The sequence below is a fragment of the Aulonocara sp. 'chitande type north' Nkhata Bay genome, linkage group LG17 (assembly GCF_057382095.1).
Source record: "Aulonocara sp. 'chitande type north' Nkhata Bay isolate Kocher_YH1m ecotype deep benthic linkage group LG17, A_spYH_male_GT1.1, whole genome shotgun sequence".
Classification (NCBI taxonomy): domain Eukaryota; kingdom Metazoa; phylum Chordata; class Actinopteri; order Cichliformes; family Cichlidae; genus Aulonocara; species Aulonocara sp. 'chitande type north' Nkhata Bay.
Genome location: NC_141360.1, coordinates 39,984,121 through 40,005,331, shown reverse-complemented (window position 1 = coordinate 40,005,331; position 21,211 = coordinate 39,984,121). Strand labels below are relative to the sequence as shown.

General features: G+C 42.6%; 1 protein-coding gene across 4 annotated transcripts in view; it reads left to right on the top strand.

Moving 5' to 3' along the window:
- The window catches only part of pde4ba (phosphodiesterase 4B, cAMP-specific a), a 229,487-nt gene that overhangs the window by 166,951 nt on the left and 41,325 nt on the right, over positions 1–21,211 (top strand). For all 4 annotated transcript variants that reach the window (XM_086270260.1, XM_086270259.1, XM_086270261.1 and 1 more), the window contains 4 exons: positions 1,317–1,511; positions 3,773–3,809; positions 4,082–4,152; positions 6,636–6,688. In XM_086270260.1, coding sequence (XP_086126386.1) covers positions 1,317–1,511; positions 3,773–3,809; positions 4,082–4,152; positions 6,636–6,688 — 356 coding nt within the window. The remainder of the gene's footprint in view (positions 1–1,316; positions 1,512–3,772; positions 3,810–4,081; positions 4,153–6,635; positions 6,689–21,211) is intronic.

Genomic DNA, 21,211 nt, shown 5'->3' with positions numbered 1-21,211 from the left:
TTTTTCTTAATACTCTTATATGAGCTTGAAAAACTGCAACCATATAAACTTCCTCACGCTGCACCAAATTGCCGCTGCTTTTTATTTTCATCGCAGAGCTTTTTGCTCACGTCACATGTGTTCTCATTTTGGGTCTGGACCCAGATGGCCATTATTTGCCTTTTTGCATCTGACTTTCCCTGGGGATAGGAAGAGAAGGAAAGAAAGGGGGGAGAAAAACCCAGAACGCCTCCTCATTCATTCCCAAATGCTTTACAGATAGTCACAGGAGTATAAAGCCTGTTTCGGTGCCTTTTGTTCACTTAGTCACTTACCACTTTGAGCTTTTCTTATGATAAAAAGAAGAGTGGCCGCTTTGGAGAAGAGATACAGGGGAAAAATCACAATATAGGAAATCCAATAAACTAATTTTAGTTAATATTATTCTTTATGGCTTGTTTGTTTGTAGCACAACCGTCGGCACACTTCCTGCAGGTGTGTGTTTACTATAAAGACGGAAAAGAAAAGAAGCTGACAAGCGTAAAGTACAGAGAAAAATACAAGAAAGTAAATGTCACATGCAGATTGTTTCTTTGGAAAAATGTCTGGGAGGATAAACCACAGCCAAAAAACCCAAAAAAAACCTACAGTCTCTAGAGTCTCAAGGTCCTCCTTCTCAGTGGGTGTCGTAAGGAGGTCAACCTCCCCTTCCTCCATTCCTCCACGTTCTTCTTTCCATGAATTTAGCAGCATCATTCTCACTAACTGTCATCAGTGAAGGAACACAGTGCGCCCCGGTGTGTGTCACTCTGCCCTTTCTTGTCCGGTTTATTCATGATTTATTTTGTGTGTGTGTGTAAGCGTGTATTCATATCTTTGTGGGGACCAACGGCCCTTATGGGGACCAAAATCCCCACAAGTTTGAACGGTGGGAACAGGGGTTACAATTAGGTTAAGGTTAGGAATTCATTTTTCATGGTTAGGTTTAGGGTGACGAGCTAGGGAAAGCATTATGTCAATTAGATGTCCCCACAAGATATGAATATACGTGTGTGTGTGGGAGCGCGATCTGTTCATAGGATGTTGACATGTGGAAGAATTCATCTTGCCCTTTTTTCACGCTCCACCATTAAAATTAGGTCAAGGTCAGGCTGCCTGATAGTGAAAACAAAAGGAAATCAAAGAGAGACGCGATGAAATTAGAGGAAAGCCAGAAGCAAAAGATGCTGGTGGAGTCTTTTGTTGCTTTGACCCTTAAAGCTAGCCCCCATATTCTCAGCAATGAAACAGTGAAACAGCGAAGAATTCGCTTTTTAACTGTGCGTTTATGTTTTCAGCTTCGATGTGGAGAATGGACCCTCTTCTAGCTGCAGCCCCTTGGACCCTCAGGCCTCCCCTGGCTCCGGTCTGGTCCTCCACACCAACTTCCCAGGTCACAACCAGCGCCGAGAGTCCTTCCTCTATCGCTCAGACAGCGACTATGAACTGTCCCCCAAGTCCATGTCACGAAACTCCTCCATCGCCTCTGAACTGTGAGTAGAAATAAATTGCAATTAGTTTGAAATTAGTTCAGTAAGTATGTTTTTTAGGGTCAGGTGTTGAGGTGCTCTCACCTCAAGTGAACTTGATTCTGCAGCTTTTTGACGGTGCAAAATGCCACAGGTTGTTAGACGCAGTCAGTCCTGGTTTGTGTTCATGCATTCCAGGTTTTGCATATGTGGCCTCCACCACAAACACTACTGCTCTCTTCTTGAAAATTATTCTCACTGTGCTGACTGCTTTGCATGTCATAGATCGGAGGAGTCAATTCAGCACAATCATCACTTTACATGTGAGGAAATGTTTTTCGTAATCTGCACTTCCAGTAAATGAAGATGTTTCACTATGCTTGACCTTAGTACACTAAAAGTATTATTTAACTAATACGTGCAGTATGTTGTCATACTGTGCACGTAGCTCAGTGGACATCAACTGACTGACTGAATACACTCCATAGTTACTTAATTAGGTACACTTTGCTATTACCAGGTTCTGTTACTCAGATTCAACAAGGTGCTGCAAACATTCCTCTGAGATTTTGGTCCATATGGACATGATAGCTTCACACACCTACTGCAGATCTGTCAGCTGCACATCCATGATGCGACTCTCCCGCTCCAGCATGTCCCAGAGGCGCTCTGTTGGATTGAAGTCTGGTGACTGTGAAGGCCATTTATGTGTCGTGATCAAGTAATCAGATAATTTGAGATGATCTGACCTATGATGGATGGTAAAGGGATGAACTTGGTCAGGAACAATACTCAAGTAGGATGTGGTGTTTAAATGATGCTCTATGCACCACACCCTTTCATCAGCAGCAGGAGAAAGGACAGATTCTCACCCTGCCACCTAAATGTGGCAGCAGAAATCAAGACTCATCAGATCAGGCACCATCCCATCGTCTGTTATCAGATTTTGGTGAGTTTGTTCAACCTGTTCTTAGCTGACAGGAGCGGCACCTGCTGTGGTCTTCTGCTTCTCATCTCCTTCAGCGTTCAGAGATGCTCTTCCTCATATTTTGGTTGCAGCGATTGGTTATTTGAGTTGCTGTTACCATCCTGTCTCTTCGACGCAGTCTATCCATTCTCCTCTGACCTCTGGCATCGACGGGGCATTTTTGCCCAGAGAACTGCCGCTCGCTGGATTTTTTCTGTTTATTCCAGAACATTCTCTGTAAACCCAAGAGATGTTTGTGTGGGAAAATTCCCAGCACATCAACAGCTTCTGAAATATTCAGACCAGCCAGTCTGGCACCAACATGATAGACAGGCTGGCTGGGTATTTTATGTTAATGAGCAGTTGAACAGGTGGCCACTGAGTGTTCACCGTAAGTAGTGACGATCACAATGAAATTACTGCAAGAATATTGACAACATTTCCTGAAAATAGTGTATTGTTAGTCTTGGCTTCATCAAGCCAAAGTGTTTTTTCTGGAAACATCTCTCTTAGATGTTCTCTTCCTGGTCTTGAATGTTATCTGTAGTTGGCACCTTCACTGTTTCTGTCCATGAAGGAGTCTCTCATCTGTAAACTTTGACCACTTCCTTGGGAGCGACTTCTTGACTTGGCTAGTTGTTGTGACATTGAACCTTTTAACTAAGGAAAGAATCCCTCATCCTCCTGGCCTACAGAGGAATATTTTGAGCTGCCTTCCTTATAAGAACAGACCAAATTGTTCATTTGGTCAGTCCTGGAATCTCTTTTCCTACAATGGGTTTATTCAGTTTTTTCGGCCTAACGATGGGCTCCTTCACTGCACTGATTTCATATTTTACCTCGTATCAAGGGTTTCAGTGAACAGCTGCCAAAAACAAATTCTAGAAACTTTTGTCCAGTTACTTCTGAGTCTGTAATTCCTAAGCAGTTCGTGCCATCTATTTGTTCACCTTCTTGTATTAAAGCTGAAAGGCTGCTGAAAGGTTTAACATTACAAAGGTTGTGCCTTTATCCAAAAAACATATGGACCTAACTATATAAGGATCTCCTCACTGACCACATTATCACAATATTTTTGGACCCACAGAAGAGTCACTTTCTGTCCCCACCTCAGCTAACAAAAATAGGTTAATCTCAATATCGAGGCCTCCTTGACCCAGGTACGCGTTCTCCCACGATACTTTCCTTCCCATTTATTAGGTTGTTGCACAAAGCTGCTTGGGTCATTTCTTTTTGCTCTTTTTCTTAACAGTTCTCTCATTTTCTTGATATATTTTGTATCCAAGCATTTTGCTGACGATGGTTTGTTTCTTTTTAGACATGGTGATGACCTGATCGTAACACCTTTTGCTCAGGTAAATATCCCGTTATCTAGTTGTATGTACACATTTATGTTTTTATCTTCAAACTAAGCCTATTTTAAGTAAATCTTTCAATAAATACCACGGTTATCAGCATACATGTAAGTAGTTGCAAAACTGAAATCTAAAATGCAGGCTTGAAATGTGCATGCGGTGCAAAAAGGGCTCAGTTTGAACAGGACTAGCAACATTCGTCCTAATGTTTAAATTGAAGTAAATAAGTAAAAGTGCGAAGAATGCTACTGATTCGCTCTCTGCTTGTTCAGGTTCTTGCAAGCCTTCGAAGTGTAAGGAATAACTTCACTGTACTGACCAATGTCCAGTGTGCCTCCAACAAGTAAGTACCTCTAGTGGCTTCTAGCATATTTTAAATAATGAGCTGGCATAATTCATGCATACACATCAATCAAGCTGAAATCTACATAACTTACCACATATTTTGTGGTAAGTGTAAATGCTTTTTTCCCAGAATAATATTAGATTTTAGAAAGTAATCAGAATAACGCTTGCCGTCTGCAGTTCCACCAGTTTGTCACAAGGGGGAGGCATTGTCTTGCAGTGGGACTGAAGTGGGATGCTTGACATCAGTGCAGCAGAACAGTTAAACCAGTCCAGTGAAGACCCTACATACTTCAGACAGACAAAAATGAGTACAAGCTAGATTTGAAAAGTTAACTCAACACGATGCTACAGCCGAAGGAATCTTTAATTCTTCTCCTCTCTGGTTTCCAGAGCAATAGGAATAGTTCTCTGCTGTGCACGGCACGGTTCAAATGCTCTATAAGGAATTCCTCTGTTGTCATGAAGCACATGAAGCACAAACAGAAAAACACTCCTGCAGCTACACACGCATGAAGTGACTCATTGGCATTCACCGTGCACCACTTCAGAGGCCGCTGCAGCATATATGCGTTTGGCATACGATAACGCAGGAGACTAGTTACAATCTCTCTTCAGATGCCAAAAAGAAGAAGAAAATGTGTCGTTATTTAGTTTTTCAATTTTTTCATGTCTCTCTCTTTCAAAAGGCTAGCTTTTTTTTTTTTTTCAACAATATACGTGTCGTTTATAGTTATAGTTAAGTAAGAGTGCTCCGTTTTTCAACAGTGTTGCTTTAAGCTGCAGCAGCACACTGAGCATCATCTCTCCCAGTGGAGTGCGACTGCAGATTTAGATGTACTAGAAATATATATGTAGGCCACCTTTCTTTCTGTTCGTCACTGTGAAGGTTTAAGTATGAATATGTGTTTCTAAAGACACTAAAAGCTCTCTGCTCTGCCTCAGGCTGAATTAATGCTCAGTTTTCTGTATTGACTACCTGAAGCCCGTCTGACCTACATTTAGCTCTGATAGCTCCACACAGACAAGAGCAAAGACTGAGAAGCACACACGGCGCACAAACGTGGATCGTTCACGTATACTGAATTAAACACACACATAAGCTGGAGCTCGCCATTCCAGCACACATGCACAGTTTTCACTTAACCCGATTTCTTATTTGGGTTATTTTTATACTAATCAAGCTCAGTTAAACTTTTAAAAAAATAGGGACGGTGGGTTCATTGTACAGCATAAAACAAAACAAAAAAAGTGTAAAATATTTAGCTGAATAGAGAATAATGAGCAGAAAAGCCAAAATGCAACATCCCCATATGAGGACACGGGGCCTCAGGAGGTTAAGATTAATGTCTTTAACGTGTTTCAGCCCACCGGCCACTGCCAAAATACCAACATTTAGTCTGTTTATACTGACTTTTTCATACACATTCACACAGTTGAGCAAAGAGCAAGAAGGAAACAGTAATGTCCCCATATGAGGACACGGGCTCTCAGGAGGTTAAAACTGATGTGTTTAGCAACATGTTGCAGAACACTGACCAGCTCCACCTAAAAGTATTCAGTCTATTTATACACTGCAACCCCTGCCTTGACTGTTCGAAACTTTTCACACAGTTCAACCAGGAAATGCAACATGTAAACACGCAACTAAATGCTTAAAAAACGTACACTTTTTCAGTTTGCTGCTCTAGAGCATTCAGGTGTGTGTTTCCCAGGTGTGGACGCACATGCAGCAACTTCAGCCCAAAGTCAGACTGTGCAATGTTCAGAGGAATTGCAGAAAACCCAAGAGCTAGCCACAGTTAGCATTTTAAATGTTTTAAGTTCACAAAAGTATAATTAGAAACAAATGTATGGCAACACAGCTTAAGTTTGCAAAGCTGCATCTGAGCAAACTGCACGACTTCTGGACAGACGAAACCAAAGTGAAGATGTTCAGCTGTCGTGCACAGCACCACTGTGGAGAAAACCAAACACAGCATATTAGCATCATACCTACTGTCAAGCAGGTCTGTGGAGGGCTCTCTCAAGCATAGCAGCGATGGTCCAAGTCCAGACCTCGACCTGTTTGAAATGCTGTAGCAGGACCTTAACAGGCTGTGCATAAACCAACCCCACAAACATCAATGAGTTAAAGCAGCGTTGTAAAGAAGAGTAGGCCAAAATTCCCACACAATGTGTGAGACAGTCATACAGAAAACAGTTACTTTAAGTTATCGCAGCTAAAGGTGGGGTACAGCTGATGAATCATGGGGTACTTCGTTTTTCCACAGGACTGCCCGGAGTCCACGCAACGTCCACATATCTATATATTATTGCCAGAGCCTCTAAAATCTGTTTATTTTGTTTGTTTGTTTTGTGTTTGGTTTTTAAATTTTCAAGTAAGATTTGCTAGTGTTTCTATATAAATATATATCTGTGGTAGTCTTTGTTTTATAGCATCTTTCTTTCCCCCTTTCTGTGTTGTTTTCGTCCTTCCAGGCGCTCTCCTGCAGCAACAACTCAGCCTCCAGTCACCAGAGTTTGTCTCCCGGGTAAGCAGCTCAGAGAAATGTCCCCCTACATGTTTGACCTGTGCCAAGCTACCAGATACAAAGTTATCTTGTTTTATATCTGGTGCACACATTCAACCTCTCTATTCTCCTTGTTTTCATCATCATCTCCTCCTCCCTCCCTTCCTCGCTCTATCTCCTGTCTTCTCCTTGTCCCGTGAATTCGCCTACGTGACCACTTACATTTTCTTTTTTCTTTCTTTTTTCCCCCCCACCATCTGTCTCCATCTCCAGCGTTGTAACCCAGACTATTTTGTCATCAAGCTCATTAACTTTGTTCTATTGCAATTAGACTGGCGGTTGAGACTCACACTTGCACACACAGTTTTTCCTATTAAACCAGCTCGCTTTAAAGAAAACAGCAGACCTCCCTTTTCATCTTTCATCGCACTTGATTTTAAGCAGCCGTGTGACTTTCTGTACTGTACTCGTACATGTCCAGGCCAGTAAGAGGCAGTGTGTGAGTACATGTACGGGCGAAGATAACTTTATTTGTGTCTTTGGAAAGTGAAAAGTCCTTTCAGTCCTCTGTGTAGTGCTAAGATTTGTTCTTGTGCACTTGCTCAGCCGAGGTCATTCGTTTCACAGAGGCGCGAGCAGTAATTACGGTTAAAAGTGTACACATCGGACATGTGCGCAGGTCTCCTTCAAGTGTCGTTATAAAGCCGTCATGTCACGGCAACCAGCTAAACCAGACAGGAGCTGCACGAGATTAAAAGGAAATGCAGTCTTTGCACACAGTTATATGTCACGTTTGCCATAGGCGATAACTGAATGTGCACTAAAAATGATGTTTTCCCCAAAATATTCATTTTAAGATGCATCAACATTTGTCTTTCATTCTTTTATTAAAAGAGTGACCTATGAGACCTCGCATCTGTAGGCAGATGTTCCCACACTGTCTGCAAAGGGTATTAAAAACAGTCCCAGACAATGTGTTGTTGTATAAAGAGAGACCGAGATGAGCAACAGTGAAACTGAGAATGGCGAGGCAGTTAACCATCAAATAACCAAGATGTTTGACATGAAACCCATTCAGGCCAGATAAGGTATCACGGTTAACCCAGTGAAAATGAAGCCTCGCACAGTTTCTTTAGTCTCCTTTGTTTGGGGCAGCTTCCATATTGAGCTCTTCAGGAGGATCAGACAGCTTCTAATCTTCTTTCATTTTTGAGTCCAAATAAGTCATAATTCAGAACATTGTTGTTGAATTAGTCCTTACTGGTCTGTTTGTGTTATTGCTCAAATACATGACTTCATGTCGTTGAAAGGGAAGTAACGCATTATGCTGTTTATACAATGTCTGTGTGTGTGTGTGTGTGTGTGTGTGTGTGTGTGTGTGCACAGTTAACTCAGCGACATGTGTTAGTGAGCGTTTCGTGCAATTGTATCCAAACTCTGTACAATGTTGCAGTGGATGCGGATTGATAAGATGCTCACTTTATATCATATAATCATCAAGTATTGTGAGTAATGTTGGCGTGTGTGTGTGTGTGTGTGTGTGTGTGTGTGTGTGTGTGTGTGTTCCTGTGGCTCTGATTGACGTCAGCAAGCCTGTATGTGGCTTCTGTTGACTTCCTGTCAAAGCAGATGGACTGAGTTTTCACTTCCTTCTTCAGAACCGCAGTTCATCAGGTGCTCTAAGTTAGTGTGTGTGTGTGTGTGTGTGTCATAACCAAGCTGCATAACGTGCATTGTGACCTTTCTTTGTATGGGTGTCGCAAAATTACTGGTGCGTATTACGTTCAAGTTCAGTCGTTTGAGAGTCACAAAGTTTAAGAATTACTGAGTGGAGTTGACAGTTTAATCCTCCAATTCATGGAAACATTTATTTACACTTGCGGCCCACATGCATGTCTCAACAGCACTACGCTGGGCCACCTTAACAGGCTGCACAACAAATTCAAGCATAACCAACCTTCTTTAAATTGAATCATTAATCTGTTTACATATTTAGCACCACACGCAGATGCTCAGAGAAACAGTAAAAGTTATAAAAAAAAAGAGGAGAGGTGTTTTAGTGAGGAGCAGAAGTCTGAATGAACTTGACACAACAGCACCGCAGGCTTCTTCACATTTCCATTTGCTTTGTAATTTTTCATGTGAGATCATGCTTTTAAGCTAGCCTCACGAGCTGATGAATGACCTCGTTTTAGTTCCAAAGAGACCCATGAGGGGTATTTCCCAAAGTCTGACTTGACCCGTGCATTCTAAAGTCCTCCGCAGTCATGCCGCCAGCACTGCTGCAGATGCGCCGAGCTGCAATTGACCGAATACCTCACTGGAGTCTGCTTGTTACTGCAAAAGCTTGTCAGCAATGTCGATGGTTAGCCTTCTAATTACCAAACTACGTGACTTCATTTTGCTCATAGGTGTAAGAGTATGTCAGTAGTGTGGGAAACTTTCAAGCGATCACAAGATAAGTAAGGAAACCTTTAAAATGCATCAACGCACTTTAAAACTTTTAATCAAGTATTCCAGTGTCGTCACTTCGTGTAGTAAACTTGTTATAAGTCATCGCCTGCCCACCGCAGAATCACTTCTGAACTCAGTCCCACCTTTTTCTCATGACTCTCTTGGCCCCGTCCTCACTTCACACTACCTGTATTCACATATGCACATGCAACCGCATCTCTCTCTCCCACCATCGCCATCTTTTCGCTCTTTTATTCATTGCCATTATTTTGAGGAGGTGTGGGGGGTTGATGGGGCAGGAAACGTGAGGCAGGAAGCGAAGATCAGATTGTTCCTGTTTTGCTGTCTCTAAACTCTTGTAACTTGACGGAAGCCAGGAGGAACTGTGTGTGTGTGTGTGTGTGTGTGTGTGTCAGCCCACTGCAGAAAAATAGGATACGAAGAGACAAAGGCCTATTGTCTGTGCCCACACACTGCACAAACATGCACATGCTGACACAATGATATAATACGTAAATACCTACAGTAGTGCAAACCGCGTCGCTCTCAGGTGCCGAATCCATTTCACCTTCTCTAAGGACACGAGTTGAATCTCTTAAAGAGAAAAATAATATTAAAAATGGAAGAAGCGCCATGTTTTGAATAGAATTCCTGAAAGAAGTCAAACGGATGTTAACAGCTGCACTCAATTTTAATAAAACGTGTTCTCTGCTAACAATAACACAAAAGGCAAATGAAAAAAATCAGAAAATCATCTTCAAAAAAGTAACAATAAACTCAATGACCTAGTAATTTTCTAATAGATTTCTAATCTACAAATATATAGAGATCATATTAGACTATGCATTAGGATAAAGTGGTTGTTAAATGAGAACCTCAACAATCATTGGCAGGTTTTGCTCTTTGCTTAAACTGGAGGAATTGAAGGTTTCGTATCATCAGTGCTGCCATAAATATCGTCACCGTAGAAATCCTATGAGAGCAGAGAGCTGAAAGAAATATCACTCTGGTTTTTGCCTCCAAAGCAACTTAGGCTACAGCATGTTGCTGAGGGAAACTTTGACACGGAGACATTTTGTTGCTGAAACTCTGCAGCCTGCATTGAAACGTAATGCCACAGACAGCTGCTGGATGATGCTCTTGGTTGTATTGTTTCTTTATTTGTATGTTTCAAATGTGAATCTGACAAAAGGTGGATGTGGGGAAAGTCTCTAGGTTCATTGGTACCAGTGTGTGGTGAGGGATTGTTATGCGTCCATCACTTCTACTCAGCAGTAAGTGGAAATGTCCACAGATTTCTGTTATCGTATTAATCCACACCCTGTGGTCTAAAGTGTTACAGTTCAAAAGCACACTTAGAAGTTGTACTTTTGAACACCTGACAACTTCTGAGTGTCAGGTGTGGTTAGTGCCTTTGTCATCACACGGTAACCAACAGTTAGGAAAAGTACGGTACGCTTTTTTTCTCACACAACAAAGATGAACATGCCGTAGATGAACTACTGGAGATAGATCAGATTGGTTTCTAGATAACTGTTAAGTGATTTATGCAATAAGTCGGACAACTAGGTGAAAAGAGTATGTGTTGGAATCATAAAGTAATGTGAATTTAACTCAAGGCAATGATGGGACAATCAAGTCGAGACAATCAAAGGTAGTCTTTCACATGTGTACATATATCAGATTAGTGCAGATAGTCTGCTCAGATGTATTTTCACTTCTGGAAAGTGAAGATGCTGCCACGCAGGTAGAAGGACGCGTGACGTCAACTTGCAAATACCTGGGCTGTTCTCACACAGGAGCATCAGATATGTTACGCAGCTTACAGCAGGTAGCAGGTTAAAAATAATTTAATGTCCCCATTCTCACTTGAACAAGAAGATAAAGTGAGTACATTGAAAGATGTTGTAAATATATTGGGGTTTAAATCAGTTTTTATGCACACAGTGTTTAAAAGCTGTGCTACTGTCCACTCTTAAGGCTTCGGAGTCTTTTGGCGTTACAGTTATTGAGCTCAGTGACGAAAACGCATTGTTTTCACAGAGCCATTATCACGTCACAGTCACCAATGGGTTGTTTGAGATCCGCATTCACATGTGCTGAGAAATTCCAAATAATAGCGAGCCACTGACCCAAAGCAGCTGTCGTGTGTTATGGTGTCATAACAGAGTCAGGAAATATTATATCCCATTAGTAACGCACTTAGCTGGGAGAACCTCGCGGAGGTATGACCTGATTTCCTCGTCAAGCCGACCTCTGTGATGAAATGCTGTCATACAGGATATATGTGAGGCAAAGGGCTCGTGAACTCTCCAGACCTTAGTCGCATACACACCGCTTGTGTCTCAGTTTGGCCGATTAGCAGTGTGGAAAGGTGTCATTGAGATGACTTTTAAATCGTAATGTGCTTTTCCATTGTGTAAGTGCTTTCTTATAAAGCGGACAGGGGCCTCCCATGACTTTTCCCCAAAAGCAGCTGTTTGGTGAACTTTGTACACCAAGTATGAGTGACGATAGCGAACGCGCTTGCGTGGCCCGAATCAGGATGGGCGGAAAAAAGTAAACAACAATTTTGCAAATAGAAACCAGTGCACAGATATTTGTTGTGTATGGCACTGTCCATATTTGGAGAACTTTCTCTTTGTTTATAACCAGGAAATTCTTAGCTGTGTCTTAAGGAAAAGCTTGTTATAAAAACACAATGGTGGATCAAGATAATGCTGCTGCTATATTTGGTCATCAAAGCTTTGTTTGTACGCAGGATTCATAATGGAGACAAGCACTCCTGAGAGGTTTACATAAATTCATTTGCTGCTCAGATTTAAAACCTTTAAATGTGCCAGATCGTACATGTTTGTAAATACAATCTGCCTCAACAAGCAGGATCAGCCGTAGAACGGATAATTATTGTGGATTTTTACAGTTGCAATCAGAAGTTTAAATACACCGTCATGGGCATGACTGGCATTGCTTTTAATGTTTCGTTGAACTGTTCTTTTTAGAATTAGAATTAGAATTAGAATTCAACTTTATTGTCATTGCACATGCACAGGTACAGGGCAACGAAATGCAGTTTGCATCCATCCAGAAGTGCTTTAGTGATATAGATATATTACAATATATATTAGCAATAATATAGATATGTGAGTATATTACAGAAATGGGTCTATTATGGTATGTTATAATGTACACGGTATGAAGTATGTTGTGAATATTCTATAACTATAAGTATGTACAGGCTGTAGTGAGTACAAGCTATGCACAGGATATGAACAGGATATAAATATGAAAAACTATACAGAATATGAAATAAATAACTTTACAGAATCTGGGATATACAGCTATACAGAAATGGGAACTATGCAAGTTGTAAACAGTTGTAGGATTAAAAATTATCGAATGTACAGAATGATTATTTACACAGAGCTATACAGTAGTGCAGTTAAGATAAGTGAGGGTGTAGATAGTTTCTACAGAGGCTATATAAAGTGCTAGTGGTTGTGAGTGGTGGTTCAGTCCATGTTATTATTGTGTTTGAGGGTACAGTTGTCCATTGTGGGTGTGTGTATGTTCAGTCCATGAGTTTAACGTGGGTCAGATGTCAGGAGGCAGAGTTCAGGAGTCTGACAGCTGTGGGGAAGAAGCTGTTCCGGTACCTGGTGGTCTTAGTCCGGAGGCTCCTGTGGCGCCTCCCAGAGGGCAGGAGGGTGAAGAGTCCATGTGATGGGTGACTGGGGTCTTTGATGATTTTCCCAGCCCTTTTCAGACACCGCTTCCTGTAGATGTCTTTTATGGCAGGAAGTGGTGCTCCGGCGATGCGCTGGGCAGTTTTCACGACCCTCTGCAACGCCTTCCGGTCCGAGGCAGAGCAGTTCCCGTACCAGACTGTTATACAGTTGGTCAGGATGCTCTCGATGGTGCAGCGATAGAAGTTCACCAGGATGTCTGAGGACAGGTGGTTCTTCCTCAGAGTCCTCAAGAAGAAGAGGCGCTGGTGAGCCTTCTTGACCAGCTTGGAGCAGTTGGTCGTCCAGGTGAGATCCTCGGAGATGTGGACTCCCAGGAACTTGAAGCTGCTCACACGCTCCACAGCCGTCCCCTTAATGTGGATGGGTGGATGTGGGTCAGCATTCCTCCTGTAGTCCACGATGAGCTCCTTGGTCTTCTCGGTGTTAAGCAGCAGGTTGTTTCTGTCGCACCACTCAGCCAGACGATCCACCTCCTCCCTGTAGGCGGCCTCATCGTTGTCACTGATGAGGCCAATCACCGTGGTGTCATCTGCAAACTTAATGATGGTGTTGGAACCATCAGCAGGTCTGCAGTCGTGGGTGAAGAGGGAGTAGAGGAAAGGGCTCATCACACAGCCTTGTGGTACACCGGTGTTCATTGTGATGGTAGATGAGCAGCGGTTATCCAGCCGGACATGTTGGGGGCGGTTGGTCAGGAAGTCCAGTAACCATTTGCAGATGAGGGAACTGATGCCCAGGTCTGTCAGTTTCCTGATGAGTTGTGAGGGGTGGATTGTATTGAATGCTGAACTGAAGTCTATAAACAGCATTCTGGCGTAGGTGTTGTTGTTGTCCAGGTGTGAGAGGACAGAGTGCAGTGCGATGGAGACTGCATCCTCTGTGCTCCTGTTCCGGCGGTATGCGAATTGGTGGGGGTCCAGGGTGGGGGGGAGACAGGATTTGAAGTGTGCTAGGACCAGTCGCTCTAAGCACTTAGTGATGATGGGGGTGAGTGCTACTGGGCGGTAATCATTGAGGCAAGATGGGTTGGAGTTTTTGGGTATCGGGACGATGGAGGTGGATTTGAAGCAGGCCGGTACCACAGCGTGGGCCAAGGACAGATTGAATATGTCTGTGAGCACTCCTGCAAGCTCCCCAGAACACGCTCTGAGAACACGCCCGGGGATGCCATCAGGGCCTGCAGCCTTGTGGACATTGATCCTGCTCAGCACCGCTCCTACATCGGTGGGGGAGAGAGTCATAGGTTGGTGGTCTGGCGTCATGTCTGCTTTGGTTGTGGTTGTGGGGTTCCCTCGCTCAAAACGAGCATAAAAGTTGTTGAGCTCGTTGAGGAAGGAGACATCAGAGGATGCGGGGGAGGGTTTGGTGGTCCTGTAGTCTGTAATGGTCTGGAGTCCTTGCCACATGTGTCGGGGGTTGGAGTTGGAGAAGTGTTCTTCTACCTTCTTTTTGTAATGGTGTTTGGCTTTTTTGATGCCCTTCTTTAGATTAGCCCTGGCTGTACTGTAGGCGTGTGCATCTCCTGACCTAAAGGCAGTGTTGCGGGCCTTCAGGAGGAGACGAACATCCCGGTTCATCCAAGGCTTCTGGTTGGGGTACATGGTGATCCGTTTCTGGGTGGTGACACTGTCTGTGGTTTTGGAGATGTAATCCAGTACAGATGAGGCGTACTGGTCCAGGTCTGTGTGGGTGAACATATTCCAGTCTGTGTTTTTAAATCTGTCCTGGAGCACTGCGTCTGTCCCCTCTGGCCACACTTTAATTGTCCTCACAGCAGGTTTCACACGTTGGATGAGTGGTGAATACCGAGGTGTGAGGAACAGGGAGAGATGGTCCGATTTTCCAGGCTGGAATGATTGTACAGCATACACCTTTAGCGACTTTAAAAACAGAGTTCACAAGTTGGTTTCACAAGTTTGAATTTATTTTGGATTGTGTTTAATCTGCACAGGTTCAAAATTATACAAACGTGGTCAAATGTACATAGAGCCCCACAAACATTTGGCAAAATGACCCTTAGCAAGAACTAGACACTTCTGATAACAGTCAACAAGTGTTTGGTATAATTCTGGCTGAGTATTTGATCACTCTTTTTGGCAGAATTGGTAGAGCTCCTGGCAAAGTCAACACATTTTCATTAGGGTTGAGGTTAGGGCTTTGGAAAGACAATTCCAAAATCGGAATGTTAACCTGCTTCCCTCCCAAAACCAGTTTTTATGTGTTTGGGATCACTCCCCTCTTGGAATACCCAGTTGTGTCCGATTTTCAACCATCTACCTGTTGATTTCAGAATCAGAATCAGAATCAGAAAGGGGTTTATTGCCAAATGTTGAGCAGGTTTACAACATTAGGAAATTGCTGCGGTGCTTCAGTGCAAACATAGTGTCATAAATAGCACTTAAATAGACATGAAAAAATAAAAGAATAAGAATTAAAAGTGCTACGTAGGTGTAATTGCAGGTGTAATTGCAGAATTTGGAGGTCAGCATCCTTCATTATTCCATCCAATTTGCATAATGTAGCAGTAACACTGGCAGCAAAGCCGACCAGGGCATGGTGCTGCCACCACCGTGCTTGTCTGTTTGTACACTGTTCTTAGATTTCAAAGCCCAGTTGTACTTACATTTCTCCAGGAGGCATTTGGCTCGTCCATGTGGGCAGCTGCAAATATCTGCCAAGCTTGAAAGTCCCAAAAGGTTGATTCTGTTCATCTGGACGTTTTCAGTGGGAGAAACAATTCGTCACTCATCCAAGTGACTTCTTCAGTCTCAGCTCGGGTTCAGCTGCCTAAGCGAAAACCTTGGTGATCCTGTACGTGTCAGGAGTATCGGAGCAGTTGAGACGCATTATTTCTAAACACCTGGTCTCTGTGGCTTTTAAACGCCAAAAACTGGTCCACCCTAAGGATTGGGTCCCCCGACACAAACAGAGTAACATAGTGTACGCTGTTAAGTGCCAGGATTTATACATCGGGGAAACCAAACAACCTCTAGCGAAGCGGATGGCACAACACAGAAGAGTCACCTCGTCAGGCCAGGACTCTGCAGTCTATCTACACCTACAGGCCAGTGGACACTCTTTCAGTGATGAGGATGTCCACATCCTGGACAGGGAGGAACGCTGGTTTGAGCGCAGAGTCAAGGAGGCCATTTACGTGAAAAGGGAAAGACCATCTCTGAATCGAGGAGGGGGCCTAAGGGTACATCTGTCACCATCTTACAATGCTGTGATTGCAGCCATTCCCCAACTCTCTGTGAATGGGACTCAGGGTTATTGATCAGTAGTTGTTGATCAATGGTCACGACAATATGCATATTAATGATGAAGGAACTGAGCTCACAGTCCCATTGTTCATTCAGTGGGTGGTTTCAGTCATTGTCCAAATGTCCTGTTTATAAGATTGGAGAAACCTGCAATCAGCTGAGACTGAAGACGTCACCTGATGATGAAAACGTCCCGATGAACAGAATCAACCTTTTGGGATTTACTTACCTGCATGATTGAGCATGCATCAAGACCAGCTTAAAGGAGCAGGGACTCCAACACCTTTAAGGTCAACACCCTCTCAGTCTATGGCAATGCCAAACAATCAAACTGTGAACAGTGACGCTGGTGTTCTGAGTATTGGTCAATCCAAAAAGTGCTATCAAAGTCCTTTTTATACTGGCAAACAGAAACTACCAATCATGATGACTAACAGAACCATACATGAAATTATTTATTTAAGCCTCTCTGTGTGCAGCAGAAAGTAGAGCAAAGGGCCTTGAAGTAGGACTACCATATCAGTCTCTTTATAAATGTTATTTAATGCAGGCTTTCAACAACCATGCACTCCCTGATTCAGACAGTGGCCCGGTGTGTGTGGGAATGCACAGAGGAGGTCACAGAGAGGAGGACAGGAGAGACAGGACAGGAGGAGGAGTGATGAGGAGTGATGAGGACAGGAGAGATAAGGGTTGTCTTGAAAAGGGAGGAAGAATAAGCAAGAAGGACCCTGAGAAAATATGAGACAAGAAAGAAGAAACCCAACACAGAAACAACATGAATTCTTTCTGAGTCAAGCTGTCTTATTTATTACTTGTATTGACATCTATGTGAAAAGGAATCTAAAGGAATTTAAACTGGGCCACTGCAGCTATAGTAACAAACAGGAGTCGATGGAGCCATAGCAAACCAGACAGACACACCACTCGCTGAAAATCACACACAATTATCTATCAGACTTTAAGTAAAAGAATATTTTTATGTGTGGAATTGCTTTCTCAGCTAAAAATAAAAAGCATAGTCTGTGTACTTAACTCATAAATGACAGTTTTGATTGATGATGGCAAAGGTAATTATGGTGCTAATGACTGTTTACATAGAAACATGCTTGGATGTCTCGTAGATGTTTCACTTCTTCCTCAGATATGTACAGACACTCGTGAGCATGGCACAAATAATCACACATACACATAAACCTCAGCTGATATTAATTTAGAGTGGTAGCATGTGACCAAAGACAGCCTAGACCCTGTCCAAACTTTAGACTAAAGAAGTATCCTGGTATAAGAGCCATTTATCAAGAAAACCTTTGAACTTGGTTCTGCAGTATGGGCAATTTTTGTGAAGAACTGCGTCAAAACTGCGTCAAAAACTGGTTAACAAAGATATACTTTACAAAAATATAGGTTTCATCTGGTCCCTCCTTCAGTAACTTCCATCAAAAGAGCAGTTTTCCTTGAGGGACTACATGCTGTCAGTTTGTTGTTGGTAGAAACATGCATGACATCATATGGTGATCACTTTTGTTTTGTGCATATATTTGCATCTTCTTGCAGCTGCTGTGTGTGCAGTAGTACTGTTTTGTGAGCACTTTTCATTTACTGTACACACAAACACACATAGGTCGTCATGTTAACAGGCCCAGTTAAAACTAGAGTCTCTAGTAGGAACGAGTGCAGCTGTCTTGACCTTCTCACCGATGCAGGCCTACAGCACAAATGAAGATCTGCTAGTGTGACAAGTGTGCTTATCTCACGAACCTACATGCGTACGCAAAAATGATACAAAACCCTGTGTTTACCAGAAAGATTAGCCAGATTAGGCCGTGTTGGGCTGCATTGCCTGCTGCTCTTCTAATACTGGGGCTTTTTTGAAATATATCAAAAAGTTGCTGGTTTCGGGCGATGAAATAAGTCTCTAAGACAGGGGTGGGGAACTCCAGGCATCAAGAGCCTACAGGTTTTAGATCTCACCCTGGGTCAACACACCTGAATTAAATGATGAGTTCATCATCAGGCCTCTGGAGAACTTCAAGACATGTTGACAAGGTCATTTAAATCAGCTGTGTTGGGTTAAGGACACATCTAAAACCTGCAGGACACCGGCCCTCGAGGCCTAGAGTTCCCCCACCCCTGCTCCAAGAACTACAAACCATCTTTTAGTTTGTGCAGTAATGCTGGAAAAGTGTCACGGTCCAGATATGTAGTTCACTGAGGGATATTATGGCTGAGCAAGCATGCCTAAGTGCTGCAGATACAGTATCCACCAGCCTATCAACTGTTTCTCAGCTCACACTCTGCTGCGCACGTCCACAACACCGACCGTTGCTGTGGTAGTGACGTCTTTTACAACCATGGCCTCTGCCTCACTCTTCCCTGCTTTCTCCAAGAAGTATCCAAGCATTGAGCAACACATACTCTCGGTCGCATTTCCCTGCTTGATAGAGGCTAATGGCTGTTTATACTTTTGCCCCTTGTTTCACCTGCCCTCTTTACTACTTCCCAACTGCTCCCAAAACAAATCATACCCAAACACTGTTATACAAGAGTCTGGCTGGTCTGCTGTGTGTCAAACTCTGAAGCAACAATATTGGAATTTTAATTGTTTAAGTGCTTCATGTGTCCAGGCAGAGTTGTTTCATTCCTAGGAAGGCTCTTCTGCAAAAGACCTATGCAGGCAGTGTGTGTATTTGCTGGTGTGTGTTGCGGCACATCTCCACCAGCATGCAGGCAACTGCCACTGACAATATCTGAACGAACTATTGCAACGGCTTTTAAAGTTCAACACAGATTATGTAAATCATGGCTCATATTCATTCTGCAAGTCCTGTGGTTCATGCAATAAAGATAGGGTGCTGTTTTTCAATTATATTCATAATCATATCGATTTCTTTTTAAGCCCTTCGCATGACTCAGAAAACAGCAACAGCTTTCCAGCATAACAAAGTAATAATATAGTATTGATAAGTAGTTTCACTGTTAATAACAAGGGGAAACTGTAGCCAACAGTTGTATGGAAACCGTTTTAATACAGTTTTCACACCACTCATAACTTAGTCATAATTAAACTACTTTATATAAAGTTATCTTCAACTTCAATGTTCCCAAACTTCTTAGACACTCTGATAGTAAAAGCACCCACACACACACACACACACACACACACACACACACACACACACACACACACACACACACACACTGTGTTGGATGAGAGGCAGGGTAAGGACTTCAGTGGATGCATTTGAATTGCATCAAAGTTGGCAGGTGCAGACAGTCTGCTTGGATGTATGTGCACGGATGACATAATAGAAACTGTAAATGCATGCAAAACAAAGGTATGACTATTATATGAGTGACTGTGAATCAAGTGAGTGTGTCTGTGTGTGTTTGTCACGCAGACAACTTTCTATCCGTGGAAGGAAGTCTACACCGGTCAGGATTATGACATTAATGAGGAAACAGGCCCGTAGGACGACAGCAACTTCCTTAGACACACAGCAGGAAACAAACACACGCTCACCCCCAGGTGTTCAGACACCACCCACAAGCTCTTTTTCTTTAACACTTCATTCATCTTTCTGCGGGGACAAATGAGTTCCTTTGGCGTGACAATGAGACAAAGAGCAGACAGGGCTTGACCTGCGTCACGGTCCTCAGGATGAAAACACTTATAACACATTGCCCCAGTCACAGCTCATTCAGGGCTTTACTAACTGGTTTCACAGGTGAGCCTTTAAGGCTGGGTCTCCACAACAGGTTTTGATATTGAAGAGAATCTTTTGAAATTAGGATTTTTATTGTTTGTTTGTTTCAGATTATCACCATTGCAATGCCCTAAATTGATATGCAAAACACAGTAAAAGCATTAGCATGTAGCACTTCTTTCAGGGATTTTTGACATGCATACTTTAGGGTTGGTGCTTCTAAGCAGCACTGAAAACTGCTGCTAGGGTTGAATGTTGCTTATTTAAATTCAGAAAAGACAATCTCACAACTCTTTTTATAAAGCCTGCTACCTAGCTAGCTGCTTAGCTAGCTGCCAGCTAGTTAGCTTAGCGAGCTAGTCCCTAAAATCTGCTAAGTTACTAGTTTGAATAATGTTCACTATACTGGTAACTTTGACAAACAACAGTCTGAAGCAACGATTCATCTCCCTGAAAATGGTTTAGGAGAGAAAAAGGTCTGAGTACTGCATTAGCCTTACAGCGCAAGTAGCATCTTAAAAAAACTTTTAAAAAAAAAAAAAAAGTATTCTGATTATGTTACTCCGATCAAGTTACTTCTGTAGCACTTTAACAATTGTCCTGAGGGAAATTTATCTTATTTTAGTCAAAGGGGAAAACCACTGCTGTATTTTTTCTTTTGCTTTAGGCCTACTTAATTGCCACAAAGAAATCATTCTACTGTCTCTAGTGTTTCTTTTTGTGGACTTACTGTGTAGTTCTTAAGTTTACCTTTATACAATTCAGCGTTTGTCAAATGTTTCTTGTGCAAGTTTCACCTCTCAAAGAAAAACATATTTAACTCTCAATAGGGTGTACATATTAGCACTTCTGCATAGTACGCATGCTCAAATATTGCTTCATTGTGTAGAGAGCAATTAACGTCACAAACGGCATAATGAGTGTTCAGATATGACATCACGTTAAATTACACTGAATAATGAATGAGGAAAAAAAGGTGCACTCTGGGTTCTCTTTTATGACTAACTGACCATCAGACGTACAAATCAGCACATGCAGTATTGTACAAAATGTGTACGATGTGGCCAAGCAAACATTAACAGTGATTTTTTTTTTTTTGGTACCTGTGTAAACACTTAAGAGCCCCAGTTTAAACAGCTTAAATGTTAAGTGGGGCATGTTGTGTTGGGTTGTACAAGGTGTTCTGCTGGTCACAGAAACTGCTTTTTTATATTGAGAGAAGGAATTATAGAGAGAAGAGTCTGTTCTTAGCTATGGCAGATAACACTGTTTGCCCTCAGTCTCTCTCTCGCTCTGAGAAAAATACAGACATGCGATGTTTGCTTTACTCTGGAATGTGTATTTTACCCGTGAACTAGTTCTTAATGTCTG